Source organism: Telmatherina bonti (genome assembly GCF_933228915.1).
Source record: "Telmatherina bonti genome assembly, chromosome: 13".
In the NCBI taxonomy this organism is placed as follows: domain Eukaryota; kingdom Metazoa; phylum Chordata; class Actinopteri; order Atheriniformes; family Telmatherinidae; genus Telmatherina; species Telmatherina bonti.
The window spans coordinates 41,218,463-41,238,601 of NC_136611.1; the positions used below are offsets into that span (position 1 = coordinate 41,218,463).

At 50.8% G+C, this 20,139-nt stretch overlaps 1 protein-coding gene across 1 annotated transcript in view; it reads right to left on the reverse strand.

Annotated features, from left to right (window-relative positions):
• Positions 1 to 17,163, reverse strand: part of npdc1b (neural proliferation, differentiation and control, 1b) — a 54,549-nt gene extending 37,386 nt beyond the window's left edge. Inside the window, exon 1 of the mRNA XM_079251517.1 lies at positions 17,076 to 17,163. Within this exon, the coding sequence (XP_079107643.1) occupies positions 17,076 to 17,145 (70 nt within the window). The 5' untranslated portion in view covers positions 17,146 to 17,163. The remainder of the gene's footprint in view (positions 1 to 17,075) is intronic.
• Between the last annotated feature and the right edge of the window lie 2,976 nt (positions 17,164 to 20,139).

Sequence of the window (20,139 nt, forward strand, 5' to 3'; positions counted from 1 at the left end):
GAGGACCTAGAAGTTACTTTAAATGTCCATAAAGTACCAGTCAAATGTTTGGACACACTTTCCCCATTAGATTCAAAAGGAAACTTGTGTCCAAACTTTTGACTGCAACTGTATGTGAATAGTAATTCTTACCACTCGTCTCATTGTCCAAATGGAAAACCCATCTATGGCGTGAGAGATATCGCTCCCTCATGTAACCCTACATGCACCCCCATGTGGGAAACCCTTTGATGATGGGGGTGTAGGGTCAGGCGTAGAGGTAGGGGGCAGATGGCAGCAAGTCAGGGTTCATCTAAAAACATCCGTCTTTATGGAGAGGTGGGCAGCAACCAGTAACATGAAACTTTTTGATTGACACAAAAAAATCATCCCCTCTGGTGCAGGCGAGGATGGCAGCCTGAACCCCAAAATGCACTTTCTAGTCCACTTCCTGTCCATGGTCTGCTTGAAACAGACCCAGACTTGCGTTTGTCGGAGGATCGAGTCCACTTATTTAATCAGAATTTGTTTTGTTCTGGAGCTGCAACTATCCAGTACTTTTGGAATCGGGTACTCTGTCGATTATTTCTACAAGTAATCGAGTACTCTAACAATTATTTTTTTTCATTATAATTTGTAAAACAAATACTAGAAACTCAACCAAAGTAAATCTATAAATGTATACTTGTGAAGCTGTTGCATGTGTTGTTACGACCTAATGCAGGAGGACTTGGTGCAGCCGACGTGTTTGTGTGGAGAATTCCTGCCTTATAAAAGATAAAAAGAAGAATTCCCGTAGAAAGAAGTAGTAACTTGTAAACATGCCCACAGTAAGAAGTAGCCGATGTCTTGGTGGACGACACGCCTGGTAAAAGTGTGTCTGTTTAATCCGGAATAAAAGTTTGCTGCAGGAACAGAGGCTGCCTAAAACATGCGCTTTGACTCTGCGTGTGTGCAGGAGAGACAGATGAGGGACGGATTACCAGACGGTTAGCGTGCGTTAGCAGCCGACACCTCGCCATGCCTCGTCACTTGAAACAGAAGCTGATGTGAACTAAAAGCAGTTTCACTGCTCGGTACTTTTTCATTTTACTTGAGTAAATACGAGAAGGAGGACACCGAGTCTCTTCTGCCTCCACAACTCCCTCCTCTTTCAGCACAGACCAGACATGTTCCCCGAGAGGCGCTCAAGGCTGCAAGAACAATAAAAAATGTATTTTTTATCTGATTCATGTGCAGCTGGCGGGGGAGGGGGAGTCTGTGCTTTTATGTACAATATTTCTTCAGTTTAAACAAGAAACTTACATTTTTTTATTTAAATTTTTTTTCTTTTTTACATGAATGAATTTTTGTCCTTACCTGTTTCATGGGTTCATGTTGTATTGACCTTATTCCTGGCCCCCATAATGCTTTGAGTAAATTCTGGTGTGGACCGGAACTGGCGCTCACATATACTAGCATATTCATTATTCATTGGCTCGGTTGCTCCTGACGGTGATGAACAACCAGGAAAGCTCTACAGTGGATCAGTATGGACGCGGGAATAAAGTCGACAAGTTTGGTTAAAAGAGGTGGGACGCCATCTTATTTATCTTAAAGCTCATAGAGCCCAACAGAAGCCTTAAAGTCTGCATCACCGAGCCTGGGTGTTCCGGCCACAAACAGCAAGCTGCTGATCTGGACTTTTCCTTTGACAAAGACTTTACAGACGCAGATTTACAACACTGGTGGAGGAATTTGTTGTAGAGAAGATTCAGCTCTGCCCCAAATTCATGAATCTCTTGAAAATAGTGCAAGCAGATAACAAGTATGATGTGTTCCACATAAACAAAGCATGGAAAGCACTTTGTGAAGCTGCGGAGGAAAATAACATGCAGTCGTAATTTTTGATAAACAATAAAAAAGTTTAAAAAGACATACTGTACAAGATAGAGACAAGAATCAAACTTTGTTCTTTTACAAATTCCATTTGAGTTGAAGTGTTTATTAGTGTGAGATTCATTTCAGAACAAAGGAAGTGTTCCAGCTCTGAAGGCTCTTCAGTACTTCCCCTGTTCACATGGAGGTGTTGTACCTCACGTTTTCAGAAAATGTTCAATGAATGAAATGTGTCAGCATGTTTAAGTGCAATGTCTTTCACTTTCCTTCTACAAGAAGCTCTTTCCTTCACCAAACCTGCACAGATCTTGAGCATTTAGTCAGTTTTTAGCAGGTTAACAGTCTGAGAAAGTATCTTGTACATTTTAGAAGTGAGGGAAACAAATTGCTTAAATCTGTAGAATGATTGAATGTGAGAGGGTGATAAATCAATCAATCAAAACTTTATTTATAGAGCACTTTCACATACCACGAGCTACCCAAAAAACAGGAAACAGGAAAATAAAATAATTCTATTATAATAGCAAAAAAATAAAAACAGTTGAAAGACAATAAAATAGTTCAAAAGACATAATAAGACAGAAAAGACGTGATCCTGCTCTCCACTGTCTCCACCCTGCTGGTCTCTGGACCACTGTCTCCACCCTGCTGGTCTCTGGACCACTGTCTCCATCCTGCTGGTCTCTGGACCACTGTCTCCACCCTGCTGGTCTCTGGACCACTGTCTCCATCCTGCTGGTCTCTGGACCACTGTCTCCACCCTGCTGGTCTCTGGACCACTGTCTCCACCCTGCTGGTCTCTGGACCACTGTCTCCACCCTGCTGGTCTCTGGACCACTGTCTCCACCCTGCTGGTCTCTGGACCACTGTCTCCATCCTGCTGGTCTCTGGACCACTGTCTCCATCCTGCTGGTCTCTGGACCACTGTCTCCATCCTGCTGGTCTCTGGACCACTGTCTCCATCCTGCTGCTGGTCTCTGGACCACTGTCTCCATCCTGCTGCTGGTCTCTGGACCACTGTCTCCACCCTGCTGGTCTCTGGACCACTGTCTCCATCCTGCTGGTCTCTGGACCACTGTCTCCATCCTGCTGGTCTCTGGACCACTGTCTCCATCCTGCTGGTCTCTGGACCACTGTCTCCATCCTGCTGGTCTCTGGACCACTGTCTCCATCCTGCTGGTCTCTGGACCACTGTCTCCACCCTGCTGGTCTCTGGACCACTGTCTCCATCCTGCTGGTCTCTGGACCACTGTCTCCATCCTGCTGGTCTCTGGACCACTGTCTCCATCCTGCTGCTGGTCTCTGGACCACTGTCTCCACCCTGCTGGTCTCTGGACCACTGTCTCCATCCTGCTGGTCTCTGGACCACTGTCTCCATCCTGCTGGTCTCTGGACCACTGTCTCCATCCTGCTGGTCTCTGGACCACTGTCTCCATCCTGCTGCTGGTCTCTGGACCACTGTCTCCATCCTGCTGCTGGTCTCTGGACCACTGTCTCCATCCTGCTGGTCTCTGGACCACTGTCTCCATCCTGCTGGTCTCTGGACCACTGTCTCCATCCTGCTGGTCTCTGGACCACTGTCTCCATCCTGCTGGTCTCTGGACCACTGTCTCCACCCTGCTGGTCTCTGGACCACTGTCTCCACCCTGCTGGTCTCTGGACCACTGTCTCCATCCTGCTGGTCTCTGGACCACTGTTTCCATCCTGCTGGTCTCTGGACCACTGTCTCCATCCTGCTGGTCTCTGGACCACTGTCTCCATCCTGCTGGTCTCTGGACCACTGTCTCCATCCTGCTGGTCTCTGGACCACTGTCTCCATCCTGCTGGTCTCTGGACCACTGTCTCCACCCTGCTGGTCTCTGGACCACTGTCTCCATCCTGCTGGTCTCTGGACCACTGTCTCCATCCTGCTGGTCTCTGGACCACTGTCTCCATCCTGCTGGTCTCTGGACCACTGTCTCCACCCTGCTGGTCTCTGGACCACTGTCTCCACCCTGCTGGTCTCTGGACCACTGTCTCCACCCTGCTGGTGTCTGGACCACTGTCTCCATCCTCCTGCTGGTCTCTGGACCACTGTCTCCACCCTGCTGGTCTCTGGACCACTGTCTCCACCCTGCTGGTCTCTGGACCACTGTCTCCATCCTGCTGGTCTCTGGACCACTGTCTCCACCCTGCAGGTCTCTGGACCACTGTCTCCATCCTGCTGGTCTCTGGACCACTGTCTCCACCCTGCTGGTCTCTGGACCACTGTCTCCATCCTCCTGCTGGTCTCTGGACCACTGTCTCCATCCTGCTGGTCTCTGGACCACTGTCTCCATCCTGCTGCTGGTCTCTGGACCACTGTCTCCATCCTGCTGGTCTCTGGACCACTGTCTCCATCCTCCTGCTGGTCTCTGGACCACTGTCTCCACCCTGCTGCTGGTCTCTGGACCACTGTCTCCATCCTGCTGCTGGTCTCTGGACCACTGTCTCCATCCTCCTGCTGGTCTCTGGACCACTGTCTCCATCCTCCTGCTGGTCTCTGGACCACTGTCTCCATCCTGCTGGTCTCTGGACCACTGTCTCCATCCTGCTGCTGGTCTCTGGACCACTGTCTCCATCCTGCTGGTCTCTGGACCACTGTCTCCATCCTGCTGGTCTCTGGACCACTGTCTCCACCCTGCTGGTCTCTGGACCACTGTCTCCATCCTGCTGGTCTCTGGACCACTGTCTCCATCCTGCTGGTCTCTGGACCACTGTCTCCATCCTGCTGGTCTCTGGACCACTGTCTCCACCCTGCTGGTCTCTGGACCACTGTCTCCACCCTGCTGGTCTCTGGACCACTGTCTCCATCCTGCTGCTGGTCTCTGGACCACTGTCTCTACCCTGCTGGTCTCTGGACCACTGTCTCCACCCTGCTGGTCTCTGGACCACTGTCTCCATCCTGCTGCTGGTCTCTGGACCACTGTCTCCATCCTGCTGGTCTCTGGACCACTGTCTCCATCCTGCTGGTCTCTGGACCACTGTCTCCACCCTGCTGGTCTCTGGACCACTGTCTCCATCCTGCTGGTCTCTGGACCACTGTCTCCACCCTGCTGCTGGTCTCTGGACCACTGTCTCCACCCTGCTGGTCTCTGGACCACTGTCTCCACCCTGCTGCTGGTCTCTGGACCACTGTCTCCACCCTGCTGCTGGTCTCTGGACCACTGTCTCCACCATGCTGGTCTCTGGACCACTGTCTCCATCCTGCTGGTCTCTGGACCACTGTCTCCATCCTGCTGGTCTCTGGACCACTGTCTCCATCCTGCTGGTCTCTGGACCACTGTCTCCATCCTGCTGGTCTCTGGACCACTGTCTCCATCCTGCTGGTCTCTGGACCACTGTCTCCACCCTGCTGGTCTCTGGACCACTGTCTCCATCCTGCTGGTCTCTGGACCACTGTCTCCACCCTGCTGGTCTCTGGACCACTGTCTCCACCCTGCTGGTCTCTGGACCACTGTCTCCACCCTGCTGGTCTCTGGACCACTGTCTCCATCCTGCTGGTCTCTGGACCACTGTCTCCATCCTGCTGGTCTCTGGACCACTGTCTCCACCCTGCTGGTCTCTGGACCACTGTCTCCATCCTGCTGGTCTCTGGACCACTGTCTCCATCCTGCTGGTCTCTGGACCACTGTCTCCACCCTGCTGGTCTCTGGACCACTGTCTCCATCCTGCTGCTGGTCTCTGGTCCACTGTCTCCATCCTGCTGGTCTCTGGACCACTGTCTCCATCCTGCTGGTCTCTGGACCACTGTCTCCACCCTGCTGGTCTCTGGACCACTGTCTCCACCCTGCTGGTCTCTGGACCACTGTCTCCATCCTGCTGGTCTCTGGACCACTGTCTCCATCCTGCTGGTCTCTGGACCACTGTCTCCACCCTGCTGGTCTCTGGACCACTGTCTCCACCCTGCTGGTCTCTGGACCACTGTCTCCACCCTGCTGGTCTCTGGACCACTGTGTCCACCCTGCTGGTCTCTGGACCACTGTCTCCATCCTGCTGGTCTCTGGACCACTGTCTCCACCCTGCTGGTCTCTGGACCACTGTCTCCATCCTGCTGGTCTCTGGACCACTGTCTCCATCCTGCTGGTCTCTGGACCACTGTCTCCATCCTGCTGGTCTCTGGACCACTGTCTCCATCCTGCTGGTCTCTGGACCACTGTCTCCACCCTGCTGGTCTCTGGACCACTGTCTCCACCCTGCTGGTCTCTGGACCACTGTCTCCATCCTGCTGGTCTCTGGACCACTGTCTCCACCCTGCTGGTCTCTGGACCACTGTCTCCACCCTGCTGGTCTCTGGACCACTGTCTCCATCCTGCTGGTCTCTGGACCACTGTCTCCACCCTGCTGGTCTCTGGACCACTGTCTCCACCCTGCTGGTCTCTGGACCACTGTCTCCACCCTGCTGGTCTCTGGACCACTGTCTCCACCCTGCTGGTCTCTGGACCACTGTCTCCATCCTGCTGGTCTCTGGACCACTGTCTCCATCCTGCTGGTCTCTGGACCACTGTCTCCATCCTGCTGGTCTCTGGACCACTGTCTCCACCCTGCTGGTCTCTGGACCACTGTCTCCATCCTGCTGGTCTCTGGACCACTGTCTCCATCCTGCTGGTCTCTGGACCACTGTCTCCACCCTGCTGGTCTCTGGACCACTGTCTCCATCCTGCTGCTGGTCTCTGGACCACTGTCTCTACCCTGCTGGTCTCTGGACCACTGTCTCCACCCTGCTGGTCTCTGGACCACTGTCTCCATCCTGCTGCTGGTCTCTGGACCACTGTCTCCATCCTGCTGGTCTCTGGACCACTGTCTCCATCCTGCTGGTCTCTGGACCACTGTCTCCATCCTGCTGGTCTCTGGACCACTGTCTCCACCCTGCTGGTCTCTAGACCACTGTCTCCATCCTGCTGCTGGTCTCTGGACCACTGTCTCCACCCTGCTGGTCTCTGGACCACTGTCTCCACCCTGCTGGTCTCTGGACCACTGTCTCCATCCTGCTGGTCTCTGGACCACTGTCTCCACCCTGCTGCTGGTCTCTGGACCACTGTCTCCACCCTGCTGGTCTCTGGACCACTGTCTCCACCCTGCTGCTGGTCTCTGGACCACTGTCTCCACCATGCTGGTCTCTGGACCACTGTCTCCATCCTGCTGGTCTCTGGACCACTGTCTCCACCCTGCTGGTCTCTGGACCACTGTCTCCACCCTGCTGCTGGTCTCTGGACCACTGTCTCCACCCTGCTGGTCTCTGGACCACTGTCTCCACCCTGCTGGTCTCTGGACCACTGTCTCCATCCTGCTGGTCTCTGGACCACTGTCTCCATCCTGCTGGTCTCTGGACCACTGTCTCCATCCTGCTGGTCTCTGGACCACTGTCTCCACCCTGCTGGTCTCTGGACCACTGTCTCCATCCTGCTGGTCTCTGGACCACTGTCTCCATCCTGCTGGTCTCTGGACCACTGTCTCCACCCTGCTGGTCTCTGGACCACTGTCTCCATCCTGCTGGTCTCTGGACCACTGTCTCCACCCTGCTGCTGGTCTCTGGACCACTGTCTCCACCCTGCTGGTCTCTGGACCACTGTCTCCACCCTGCTGGTCTCTGGACCACTGTCTCCATCCTGCTGGTCTCTGGACCACTGTCTCCATCCTGCTGGTCTCTGGACCACTGTCTCCACCCTGCTGGTCTCTGGACCACTGTCTCCATCCTGCTGGTCTCTGGACCACTGTCTCCACCCTGCTGGTCTCTGGACCACTGTCTCCATCCTGCTGGTCTCTGGACCACTGTCTCCATCCTGCTGGTCTCTGGACCACTGTGTCCACCCTGCTGGTCTCTGGACCACTGTCTCCACCCTGCTGGTCTCTGGACCACTGTCTCCACCCTGCTGGTCTCTCTTTAACAGTGTTACCTCGATAGAAGTAAAAGGTTTCCATCCAAATAATCACTTGAGGAAGAGTAAAATATGATCTAGAAAAAAACTCCTGAAATGGAGTGTACCCTGACATCTGACTTTATTCAAAATAATAACCAGCAGTCATAAAACTCATTTACTTTAAACTTTAACCACAAAACTTAATTAAATCTGTACAAATATAACAGTCTAAAGGGAAACAAATACATTTATATTCATATTTTCTACCCAGAAGGGAGTAATCTCAGAGCAGCCTAACTAGTAGCCTGGCTTTACTTCAGTCTTATTATCACTTTAGAATAATAATAATACTCTCGTAAAAACATTTTGCAACAAAATAACTCCCAATCTATCCAAAACGTTTTTAAAGTAAATGTAGATACTACTACCTCTGCCTTCATGGCTAGCTTAGCTAAGTTAATTGTGTGTTGTGTGATCTTTTAAAATCCACATGGTGACATAAACATAACAGAACGTCTCTGTTTTAGCTAAACATTCAGCGGCAGGAATCACCTGACTCGGTTTGTTTAGAAGAAACTGTCTTAGTTTTTGTCTCTTAGCTAGTTTGCTGAACATGTTAGAAGATGCTAATAACACCAAAGACAGGCTCCTCTGTTACCACACAGTGTTCGTTGTTAGTTGCCATAGCTTCGCCTGCTCATGATGCGTTTAGGTGCAGCTCGGAAAAACATGTTTTAGGATGTAAAAAAAGTAATTAAGTGGTTATAATGGTTGGAAAAAGTGCAGGGGACAGAGGACAGAGATGCAGGAAGTGCGGGGAAATGTACCCTGCGTCGCCCGTGTGTACAGGATGCGGGTGTTTGTCAACAAAGTGAAACGAGCATACAGCATTTTGACTGGTATCTTCAGATCTTCAGACCCATTTTTCTCGATTCCTCATCAGTAGGCAGGTGATGGAAACCATAACACTTCTCACAAGAACACTTGTTTTGTTTTGGGTCTATGTTAAAAACACTGCGGTTGTAGCCACCGATTTAGCTGGTCATGCAGCCGCCAACAGCACAACAGGTACCAGAACTGCACAAGGCCATTTTAGCAAACTCTAGATCGTTAAATAAATGCAAACCAAACAAAAACAGCATTTTATCTACTGATTTGAAAGCAAATTACTTAAAAACCAAACCAGTGGCTCCACTACCATGGTTAGCCACTGGTTTCCTCCCAGAAAGTTGTATCCATAACTCCATATACAGTAGCATCCAGGATGCAATTCTGTTAAAACATGGTTGGAAAGCAAAATCTGATTTTCATTGGTTAAATTTCACAGAAATTATATTTATCATTACTTTTGTCAGACCCCTCCCTGAGCCGTCACCTTATCGTGGTGGAGGGGTTTGTGCGTCCCGAAGATCCTAGCAGCTATGTTGTCGGGGGCTTTATGCCCCTGGTAGGGTCACCCATGGCAAACAGGTGTCTAGGGGAGGGACCAGACCAAGCACGGCTCATCGACCTCTATGATAACGACCAACCTGGGCATGAATATTCCCTTGCCCGGACGCGGGTTACCGGGACCCCCCTCTGGAGCCAGGCCTGGAGGTGGGGTACGAGAGCGAGCGTCTGGTGGCCGGGCCTTCGCCCATGGGGCCCGGTCGGGCTCAGCCCAAAAGGGTTACATGGGCCCCTCCTCCCGTGGGCTCACCATCTGCGGGAGGAGCCGTAGGGGTCGGGTGCAATGTGAGCTGGGCGGCAGCAAGGGGCGGGGACCCTGGTGGTCCGATCCCCGGATGCAGAAGCTGGCTCTAGGGACGTGGAACGTCACCTCTCTGGTGGGGAAGGAGCCTGAGCTTGTGCGCGAGGTTGAGCGGTTCCGACTAGATATAGTTGGACTCACCTCGACGCATGGCTTGGGCTCTGGAACCAGAACCCTCGAGAGGGGCTGGACTTTCTTCCACTCTGGAGTTGCTCATGGTGAGAGGCGCCGAGCAGGTGTGGGCGTTCTCATCAGCCCCCAGCTTGGTGCCTGCACATTGGGGTTTACCCCGGTGGATGAAAGGGTAGTTTCCCTCCGCCTCCGGGTGGGGGGACGGGTCCTGACTGTTGTCTGTGCTTCTGCACCGAACAGCAGTTCAGAGTACCCACCCTTTCTGGAGTCCTTGGAGGGAGTGCTGGAGGCTGCTCCTTCTGGGGACTCCATTGTTCTGCTGGGGGACTTCAATGCTCACGTGGGCAATGACAGTGACACCTGGAGGGGAGTGATTGGGAGGCATGGTCCCCCCCCTCTGAACCCAAATGGTGTTTTGTTATTGGACTTCTGTGCTCGTCATGGATTGTCCATAACGAACACCATGTTCCAACATAAGAGTGTCCATATGAACACCTGGCATCAGGATTCCCTGGGCCGCAGTTTGATGATCGATTTTGTAGTCGTATCGTCGGACCTGCGGCCACATGCCTTGGACACTCAGGTGAAGAGGGGAGTGGAGCTGTCAACTGATCACCACCTGGTGGTGAGTTGGCTCAGATGGTGGGGGAGGAGGCCGGTCAGATCTGGCAGGCCCAAACGTGTTGTGAGGGTCTGCTGGGAACGTCTGGCTGAGTCCCCTGTCAGAGCGAGCTTCAACACCCACCTTCAGCAGAGCTTCAACCATGTCCCGAGTGAGGCGGGGGACATTGAGTCCGAATGGGCTGTGTTCCGTGCCTCTATTGCTGAGGTGGCCGGCCGGAGCTGTGGCCGTAGGGTCGTTGGTGCCTGTCATGGCGGTAATCCCAGGACTCGTTGGTGGACACCAGCGCTGAGGGATGCCATCAAGCTGAAGAAGGAGTCCTATCGAGCCTTCTTGGCCTGTGGGACTCTGGAGGCAGCTGATGGGTACCGACGGGCTAAGCGGCATGCGGCTTCGGCTGTTGCCGAGGCAAAAACTCGGGCATGGGAGGAGTTCGGCGAGGCCATGGAGAAAGACTTCCGGACAGCTTCGAGGAGATTCTGGTCCACCATCCGGTGTCTCAGGAGGGGGAAGCAGTGCTCCATCAACACTGTGTACAGTGGAGGTGGGGAGCTGCTGACCTCAACTCGGGATGTTGTGGGTCGGTGGAAGGAATACTTCGAAGACCTCCTCAATCCTACCAACACGTCTTCCCATGAGGAAGCAGAGCTGGGGGACTCAGGGGTGGACTCTCCTATCTCTGGGGCTGAAATCACTGAGGTGGTCAAAACGCTCCTTGGCGGCAAGGCCCCGGGGGTGGATGAGATCCACCCGGAGTTCCTTAAGGCTCTGGATGCTGTGGGGCTGTCCTGGCTGACACACCTCTGCTGCATCGCGTGGACATCGGGGGCAGTGCCGCTGGATTGGCAGACTGGGGTGGTGGTCCCCCTTTTTAAGAAGGGGGACCGGAGGGTGTGTTCCAATTACAGGGGAATCGCACTCCTCAGCCTCCCTGGTAAGGTCTATTCAGGGGTCCTGGAGAGGAGGGTCCGCCGGATAGTCGAATCCCGGATTGAGGAGGAGCAGTGTGGTTTTCATCCTGGCCGCGGAACAGTGGACCAGCTCTATACCCTCTTTGAGGTCCTGGAGGGGGCATGGGAGTTTGCCCAACCAGTCTACATGTGCTTTGTGGACCTGGAGAAGGCATTCGACCGTGTCCCCCGGGGGCTCCTGTGGAGGGTACTCCAGGAGTATGGGGTACCGGACCCCCTTGTACGAGCTGTCCGGTCCCTGTACGACAGGTGTCAGAGCTTGGTCCGCATTGCCGGTAGTAAGTCGGATTCGTTTCCGGTGAGGGTTGGACTCCGCCAAGGCTGCCCTTTATCACCGATTCTGTTCATAACTTATATGGACAGAATTTCTAGGTGCAGCCGAGGTGTTGAGGGGATCCGACTTGGTGGCCTCAGGATTGGGTCCCTGCTTTTTGCAGATGACGTGGTCCTGTTGGCTTCATCTGGTCGTGATCTCCAGCTCTCGCTTGAGCGATTCACGGCAGAGTGTGAAGCGGCTGGGATGAGAATCAGCACCTCCAAATCTGAGGCCATGGTCCTCAGCCGGAATAGTGTGGATTGCCCTCTCCGGGTCGGGAGTCAGGTCCTGCCTCAAGTGGAGGAGTTTAAATATTTCGGGGTCTTGTTCACGAGTGAAGAAAGGATGGAGCGTGAGATCGACAGACGGATCGGTGCGGTGTCTGCAGTAATGCGGACTCTGCGCCGGTCTGTCGTGATGAAGAAGGAGCTGAGCCAGAAGGCGAAGCTCTCGATTTACCAGTCGATCTACGTTCCTACCCTCACCTATGGTCATGAGCTGTGGGTCGTGACCGAAAGAAGGAGATCTCGTATACAGGCGGCTGAAATGAGTTTCCTCCGCAGGGTGGCCGGGCTCTCCCTTAGAGATAGGGTGAGGAGCTCGGTCATCCGGGAGGGGCTCAGAGTAGAGCCCCTGCTCCTCCACATCGAGAGGAGCCAGTTGAGGTGGCTCGGGCATCTGGTCAGGATGCCTCCTGGACCTCCCTGGTGAGGTGTTCCAGGTACGTCCCTCTGGGAGGAGACCCCGGGGAAGACCCAGGACACGCTGGAGGGATTATATCTCTCGGCTGGCCTGGGAACGCCTCGGGATCCCCCCGCAGAGTTGGCAAATGTGGCTGGGGAGAGGGAAGTCTGGGCTTCCCTGCTTAGGCTGCTGCCCCCGCGACCCAACCCCGGATAACCTGCAGAAGATGAAGATGAAGATGAAGAAGAAGACTTTTGTCAGATTGAAGTTATTTCTGGGACCATTGTGAGTTTTGCTTTCAGTGACTGAAGAGAACCAACAATTTTGTCCACGTGTGTAGCAGGCTGAAGCAGTGTTGTGTCTGAACAACTTCATTAAGTGATCATTCATGAACTCGTTTATATTTTGGGGGAACATGAATTGAATGTACTGTATTTCTGTCTGATGAACTTTATTCAAGCCCACTCAATCTGGCGTTCGTGAACGCCGTTCTCACACAATTCAACTTTATTCAAAAGAGTTCCATATTTCTGCAGAGTCTTTCAAGCAAATTCTCGGCTATAACCGACTAAAACACACCTTAAATGGGGCCTGACATAGGGTGGGAAATACCAAATCTGGCAAGGTCCTTTACTGCAGTATTTCAAGACACACTTTACAGCATGCAGCAATACATAAACAAACATGGAGGAAGACGGTAGCAGACGTGTTTCAGAGGATAATTCACTAAAAGATGAGCAGCCAACCCAAACTGATGATCTTGTTCCTAAAAGAGGGAAATTTCTGTCTGGATGCGGTTTGGATATAAAAAGAGCGACGTGGAACCGACAACAGACTAGCTCACAGTCCCAACAACGGACTCTGACACAACTAACTCATTTTATCACCTGCAGGAATCAGGATGAAGAATACAGAATAAATAATAGAGTCAACCAGCAAAAGCAGCAAAAGCAGCAAAAGCAGCGTCAAGTGGAGGAGAAATCTCAGAATAAACTCCAGAGCAAACGCTGCAGCAAGTATTTACCTGTGGAACGTCATGTGACCATAGATCCCCCAGATGGAAGGAGATCACTGCTGCTGTTGCCTAGCAACATCTGATACATAACTGATGATTCCATTCCATTCATTCCATTCTAGATTGCGCCGCCTGTTGGCAGCAGATTGTAGTAGCTCTGACTTGCTATCTTGATTTTTTTTAAAGTACAAACTCTTCTCACATAGATATTACCTCAAATTAGGTCTTTTTTTTTCCTGAGGATTTCATGCCGGTTCAGAGGGTGTGTTGCAAGGAAGATTTTTCTGCATATTTTTGGCTCTCTCAAGACTTGTGATGATGAGTCTCCATGGCAACGAAAGACTTGTTTACAATCGGGATCAACTGATTAACCTCTCCCAAATCAGGATTATCAGCAAAACAACACATCAAATCCTGATGGAGTTGAAAAGAAAGAGAAGAGGATGCAGAGCGGGAGTCAGAGAGCGGAAAAAGTGATGGAGATTTAAACCATTTCTCCCGACCGTCGTCATGGGTAATGTGAGATCGCTAGCTAACAAAACGGACGAGCTGGAGATGCTAACAAGGTCTCAGAAAGAATACAGAGAGTGCAGTATTATGTGCTTCACCGAGATATGACTGCATGAACACATCCCTGACTGTAATGTGTCTGTACCGGGCTTTAAAACGGTCCGTGCAGACCGCAGTAGACAACACAGCGGAAAGCTAAAGGGTGGTGGAATTGCAGTGCTGGTTAACCAGCGTTGGTGTCATCCTGGACATGTTACTGTCAAGGAGAAGAGATGCACAAGGGACATGGAACTGTTAGCTGTGAGCTTCCGTCCATATTATTTACCCAGAGAGTTTACCTGTGTTATTCTGGTAGCGGTTTATATAATACCTGGTACCGCACCAGACAGAGCCTGTGATGTCATCAGCTCCGTCGTTGCTCAGCTACAAACACAGCATCCAAACTCATTCATGGCGATCTCCGGAGACTTCAACAACGTCTCCCTCTCTGCAACTCTACCAACATTCCAGCAGTTTGTCAGCTGCTCCACCAGAGAAAATAAGATGTGGGACTTATTTTATGCAAATATGAATAATGGATACAGTTGTTCTTCCTCCTTTAGGAAGATCTGACCATAATCTGGTTCTTCTCACCTCCACCTACAGGTCCATCAAATAGAGTCCCAGTGCTGTGGAAAACCTCCTGCCTTGTTCCAGTGCCTAAAAAAACACAACCAGCTGAACCAAGTGACTACAGACCAGTTGCCCTGACATCTCACATCATGAAAGTCCTGGAGAGACTCTTACTGGCTCACCTCAACAAGCAAGTAAACACCTTTCAGGACCCATTCCAGTTTGCATATCGTAATGGACTTGGGGTTGAAGATGCCATCATATACCTGCTCCAGAGAGCACACTCTCATCTGGACCATTCAGGCAGCACTCTGAGGGTCATGTTCTTTCATTTCTCAGTGCTTTTAATACCATTCAGCCTGCTTTGTTATGTGAGAAGCTCCATAAATTCCAGGTGGATACCTCCACAACCACCTGGATCTATGACTACCTCACAAACAGACCCCAGTTTGTGAGACTGAAAGGTTGTGTGTCTGAGATGGAGGTCAGCAGCACTGGTGCACCACAAGGAACTGTACTCTGGCCATTCCTCTTCACTCTGTACACCTCAGACTTCCAGTACAACTCTGAGTCCTGTCATCTGCAGAAATACTCTGATGACTCTGCAGTTGTGGGGTGTATCAGGGATGGACAAGAAGCAGAGTACAGAGAACTGGTCAGTCAGTTTGTTAAATGGTGCGGTGACAATCATCTTATATTAAATAGCAGCAAAACAAAAGAGATGATTGTTGACTTCAGGAGGAAGAAGAATAAACAAAACACTGTTTCCATCCTGGGAGAGGAGGTGGAGGTGGTGGAGGAATAAGAACGTATAAAACGTATAAAATAGAACTATGAGCTAAGTTGAATTTTTAACAGTGAACTTAGTTAAAATATTTGAATAATGAACTCTGAGCTGAACTACTTCATTATGAAACGTGTGAACTGAACTTTGAACCGTTCATGTAGAAATCGAACTTTCCCAACACAAGGCTGAAGTGTGTGATGTTCCCACAGAGCAAAACGTGTCTACTTCCCCCTACACAGGTCACGCCATGCAGCCAGGGAAAACTGCACGTATGTCCTCATTACATTACAGATCAAACAATAAAATCTCCACTGACAAGAAAACTCATTTCCAAATAAAACCACTAAACTCAATTTCTGCAAAATGCCTCTGAACGCTACATTTCAGCGACGACATCTGAAAGACGAACATGAGGAAACGTACGGCGGTAAGTTTGACCTGAATCCCTTTGGATGTGTGTTCCGGTGGCTGCTAGTCTGGTGAGGTCAGAAAAACCTTGTTCATGTCGACCCTTTCAGAAGCATTGAAGTGCTGCAGCTCAGCAGGCCACATTTAACTAGAATTAGACTCAGTAAATGAATTAGTAAACTGTAGATTTTCCTTGGAATGATCAGTTGAGGTTAGTCATCAGAAACCAAAAGGACCCATACTTTCCATCCCCTTCAGTACACCTTCTAATCCGGCTTGGTTCCGAGTCTTTTAGGCCGCTCAGCTCCACCAGGATGGTGTGGAAGCCGACTCGCTCCGTCTCCTTTAGCATGCTTCAGCATCTGGCTGAGGTGTGGACATCACATGTTAAATTTCCCTCTGATCTGTCAGAAGTGTAAAACTGAAAGAAAAGTGTGACCTTTGCCCACCGCAGCCCTTCCATATGCAGCCAGGAGACCCTGCAGAGGGTAAACCATCAGCTTGTTCCTTCCTGAAGCATAAAGACTTTAAAGAGCCCTGAACACAGAGTAGTGCAGCTCCTTGTGACTCCATGCTCGTCTGCATCAGACAGGACTGACACACGGACAGGTTAAACAATCAGAAACACCCTGATGAAATGCTGGACGTGGATCAGCGATGGAGGCTCTTCAGCTGACAGCAGGAATGTGTTTCTGACGGAGGCCAGATGGAGGGAATAACTGAGCTCCACATCCCGTCTGCCCAACCTGTTCATGTAGGTGGGGGAAGGTGTTCCTGACCTGCAGGCCCACAACAGCAGACTCCTTCCCTGTCCCCTAGTCCATGTCCTGTCCTCCCCTTCATGTTTACGGCAGAAACTCAGATTATTATCAGCAGATAAATGACTTCATGTTAAGTTTATGAGCTCTGCTGCTCATTTTCACGTTTTTCCTTTGATTCTGCAAACTGAACGTCAGCAGTCAGAGAAGATCCTTCACACAGCACCGGGTTGTCCACAAGAGTCTGCAACTATTCAGTCTGTTCAAAATCACAAATTATTCTGTCAGTCACCAATAATAAGTACTGATTGATTACTTGAATGATTCCCAGCAGAAAGAGTTCCTTATCCATTCGCTGATAGAAGTCTAATAAATCTGAGGACCAACCAACAGTTTACTGGACAAGGATCATCTCTGCTGAGGAGCCTCCAGCTGGGTGGAGCCCCGGGTCCCCCCAGGCCCCACCAGGCCCCCCCCGGACGCCCCCCCCCCCCCCCCAAGGCCCCACTGGGCCCCCAGGGCTCCCCCAGGCCCCCACTGGGCGCCCCCCCCCCCTAGGCCCCACCGGCCCCCCCCGGGCGCCCCACCAGGCCCCCACTGGGCCCCCAGGGCTCCCCCAGGCCCCCCAGGCCCCCCCGGGCACCCCACCGGGCCCCCACTGGGCCCCCACTGGGCCCCCCCGGGCGCCCCACCAGGCCCCCCCAGGCCCGTGTTGGGGAAAATTGTTATGAGTTTGGCCACACCCCCCCGCGGCTGCAGCCGCCAGCAGCTTACCTGTCAGGCCGGAGCCCAGCGCCAGCAGGGCCGCAAGCAGCGCAGCCTGGCCGAGCAGTGGAGCCCGCATCCTGGACCCAGCTCCGGCGGGGAGGCGGAGGAAGAAGCGGCGGTGGGTGGGGGTCCGTCCTGATCATCCCCCCATCCCCTGGAGCTCAGGGAGGAGAGACGTCACGAATAAACCCACCAACCGGGAGGACGGAAAACAGCCGGGAAGAGGCAGCAGCAGCAGCGGGACTTGGAGCTCAGCTGGCCGGCTGCGGTGGGGGAGGAGGACAAGCCGAGACGGTGCACCTCCTCTCTGCTGCTACTGAGCAGGAGGAGTCACGTTGGGAAGGAGTCACTGTGACGTCAGGACGCTGCGCGTGCCTCACGCTGACCGCAGGTGGACAGGGAGCAAGTCGTAGGACTCTCTGTACAAACAAACACACACACAGACACACACAGACACACACACATACATATATATATATATATATATATATATATATATATATATATATATATATATATATATATATATATATATATATATATATATACATATAAATGACTTCATGTTAAGTTTATGAGCTCTGCTGCTCATTTTCACGTTTTTCCTTTGATTCTGCAAACTGAACGTCAGCAGTCAGAGAAGATCCTTCACACAGCACCGGGTTGTCCACACGAGTCTGCAACTATTCAGTCTGTATATACATATATATATATATATATATATATATATATATATATATATATATATATATATATGTATATATATGTATATATATACATATATATATATATATATATATATATATATATATATATGTATATATATATATATATATATATATATATATATATATATATATATATATATATACACAGTGACTTGAGGATGTGTACACTCAACACAAACTGCTCTGATGGCAAAATTTCTCTTGGTTGGGGATTTCACCAACCAGCAAACTGGAAAAGTCTGGTTTGGCGAATCGGGCACAGACGCCTTATACCTGATCCTCCCTCCCTCCCTCCCTCCCTCCATCCATCACCAGCCTAAGCAGCAACCTAAGATAGGCAGACAAGGCAAGGTGGTGGTGATGGTGTGCACTCGGATTTCAACTGATTCACCTTGTGAGCCTTCATGTGGAAGAGCCGAGCCTGCAGAGACGTCTAATGAGCCTTTGCTAGTTTCTTTGAAAGAAAGCATAGATGAAGCAGCTTCTGATTAAAAGAAAAAAAGCTGCTTCAAGTCACAAGATACGACAAGATGTGTCAAAACTAGAATTCATTTTGGCGTCACTTTCACGCACTGAAGCCAGCTTGGTGGAAACAAAGGCCCGAACTCTGAAGCAGAGTCAGGAACGTTGAGTTGGAATTTACACACAGTTAGTCGTTAGCAGTTAGCAGTAACTGTGCATGCCCTGTGGGACTTCCTGGTTGTGTTATAACACTGTTTTGTGGGTACAAACATAATTTTGTCACTCAACCTCTGGATAAACGGTGATAGTGTTAGTTGTTCTATTGACCACTAGGTTAGTTGTTATATATCAAAGAGAAACGATGATTTGTAAGAGGCCTCTACACTGGATGAAACTGGACAGTGACTAACGTCCCGGATCTGTAGCTGCATTTATTTAACTGAGAACATCAACAATAAGAGGTGTATGTAGGAAAAACTAGAAATCTGGCTCACAAAACTTCCAGGTTTAGAAAGCAGCGTGCACGTTCTGCGTTTCCTTAATAAATCAGTATCAACAGGCTGTGTCAACATTCAGGTCCTGTGGGGTGCCGGCTCTCTGTGCGGCTCGCGCTTCGCTGGGCCGGCGTGCCGTCGCCCTGTGCTACCCGGTGCCCCTGCCTCGTGGCGCCGGGTGGCGCCTGCCTGGAGGCTTCCACTGCTCTGGGCTCGGGGGACGGAGGCTCTCTCTGCTTTGCCTGCCCGGGCTCTGTGCGCGGTGGGCTTGCCGGGCCCTGGGGGCCTTGGCTTCCTCCCCTACACCTCGGGTCGTGGTCGTGCTCCCCTACAAGCACTCAGCTGATCTTTGATTGCATGATCACAGGTTGAACAGTCACACGTGCACGCCCACATGCGCTCATCTTCCCATCTGCTTCCTACTAAATGTTGCTGATGACTCTCTGTAGGTATGTTTAATAACGGTTGGTATTGGAATTGTTATTTTATTTATCTATTTATTTATTTATTTGCATGTTGTCATTGTTCCACTTATAACTTGTTGTATTGCAGTACTGTAGTATTTTATATTGTTTTGCGAATACTGTGATTTTAGCAGCTTAGGCACACTTTTCTTTTCTCTCTCTCTTTTTCCTTCCCTTCAACTTCTTTTTTTCCTCTTCCCCTGCCAGGTCCATCACTGCTTTATCAAGACTGATGATGATTACAATAAAATTAATCATAAAAATATTCAGAATGTCAAGGGCAGAAATTCAGAATATTTAGGATATCAGGCCACCAGCCTGAAATCTCATTAACTCCATGATCACCATGGGGATTGGCTACACCTGGATTCCCTCTTGGCGCCGCCCTCAGAGTAAATTACTGGTTGATGATTGGTTGCTCACTCCTCCCAACCTGCATGGGACTGGTTGGAGCTCTGCAGAGTGCCAGCATAAAAGCCTCCATCAAGCTTCAGTTGTGGCAGCTGTGTTTGGTTTGGACTTTGTGCCACAGTTTGCCACTCTGACGCTGCCTGCGAAAGAGTTTTGATTTTGAGTGTTGTGACCTACTGTGTTCAGTAACTGTTGAGTTTTGCTTCCTTTGGTGAATGCTCTGGTTTTTATTTTTGTTGGTTGTTTGTTAAAACACCACGAGTGCCTGCCCTCACTCTTGGCTGCTTGTTGTGACCTGTGGGTCTAAAAATAAACCTGCTTTTGTTTGTTAACTGGGATTTTTCCTAGTGTTGCTACCGCTTGTTCCCCTGGACAACCTTTATCTGGGGTTGTAACACATGACATGTCTCCCTTGACAGAACAAATCTCTCTGGCAAAAATATGGCACACAGATTGCTGTTCTGCATGCTGAGTTGCTGGACAGGACAGGGTTAAGAGGAAAAAAAATCTG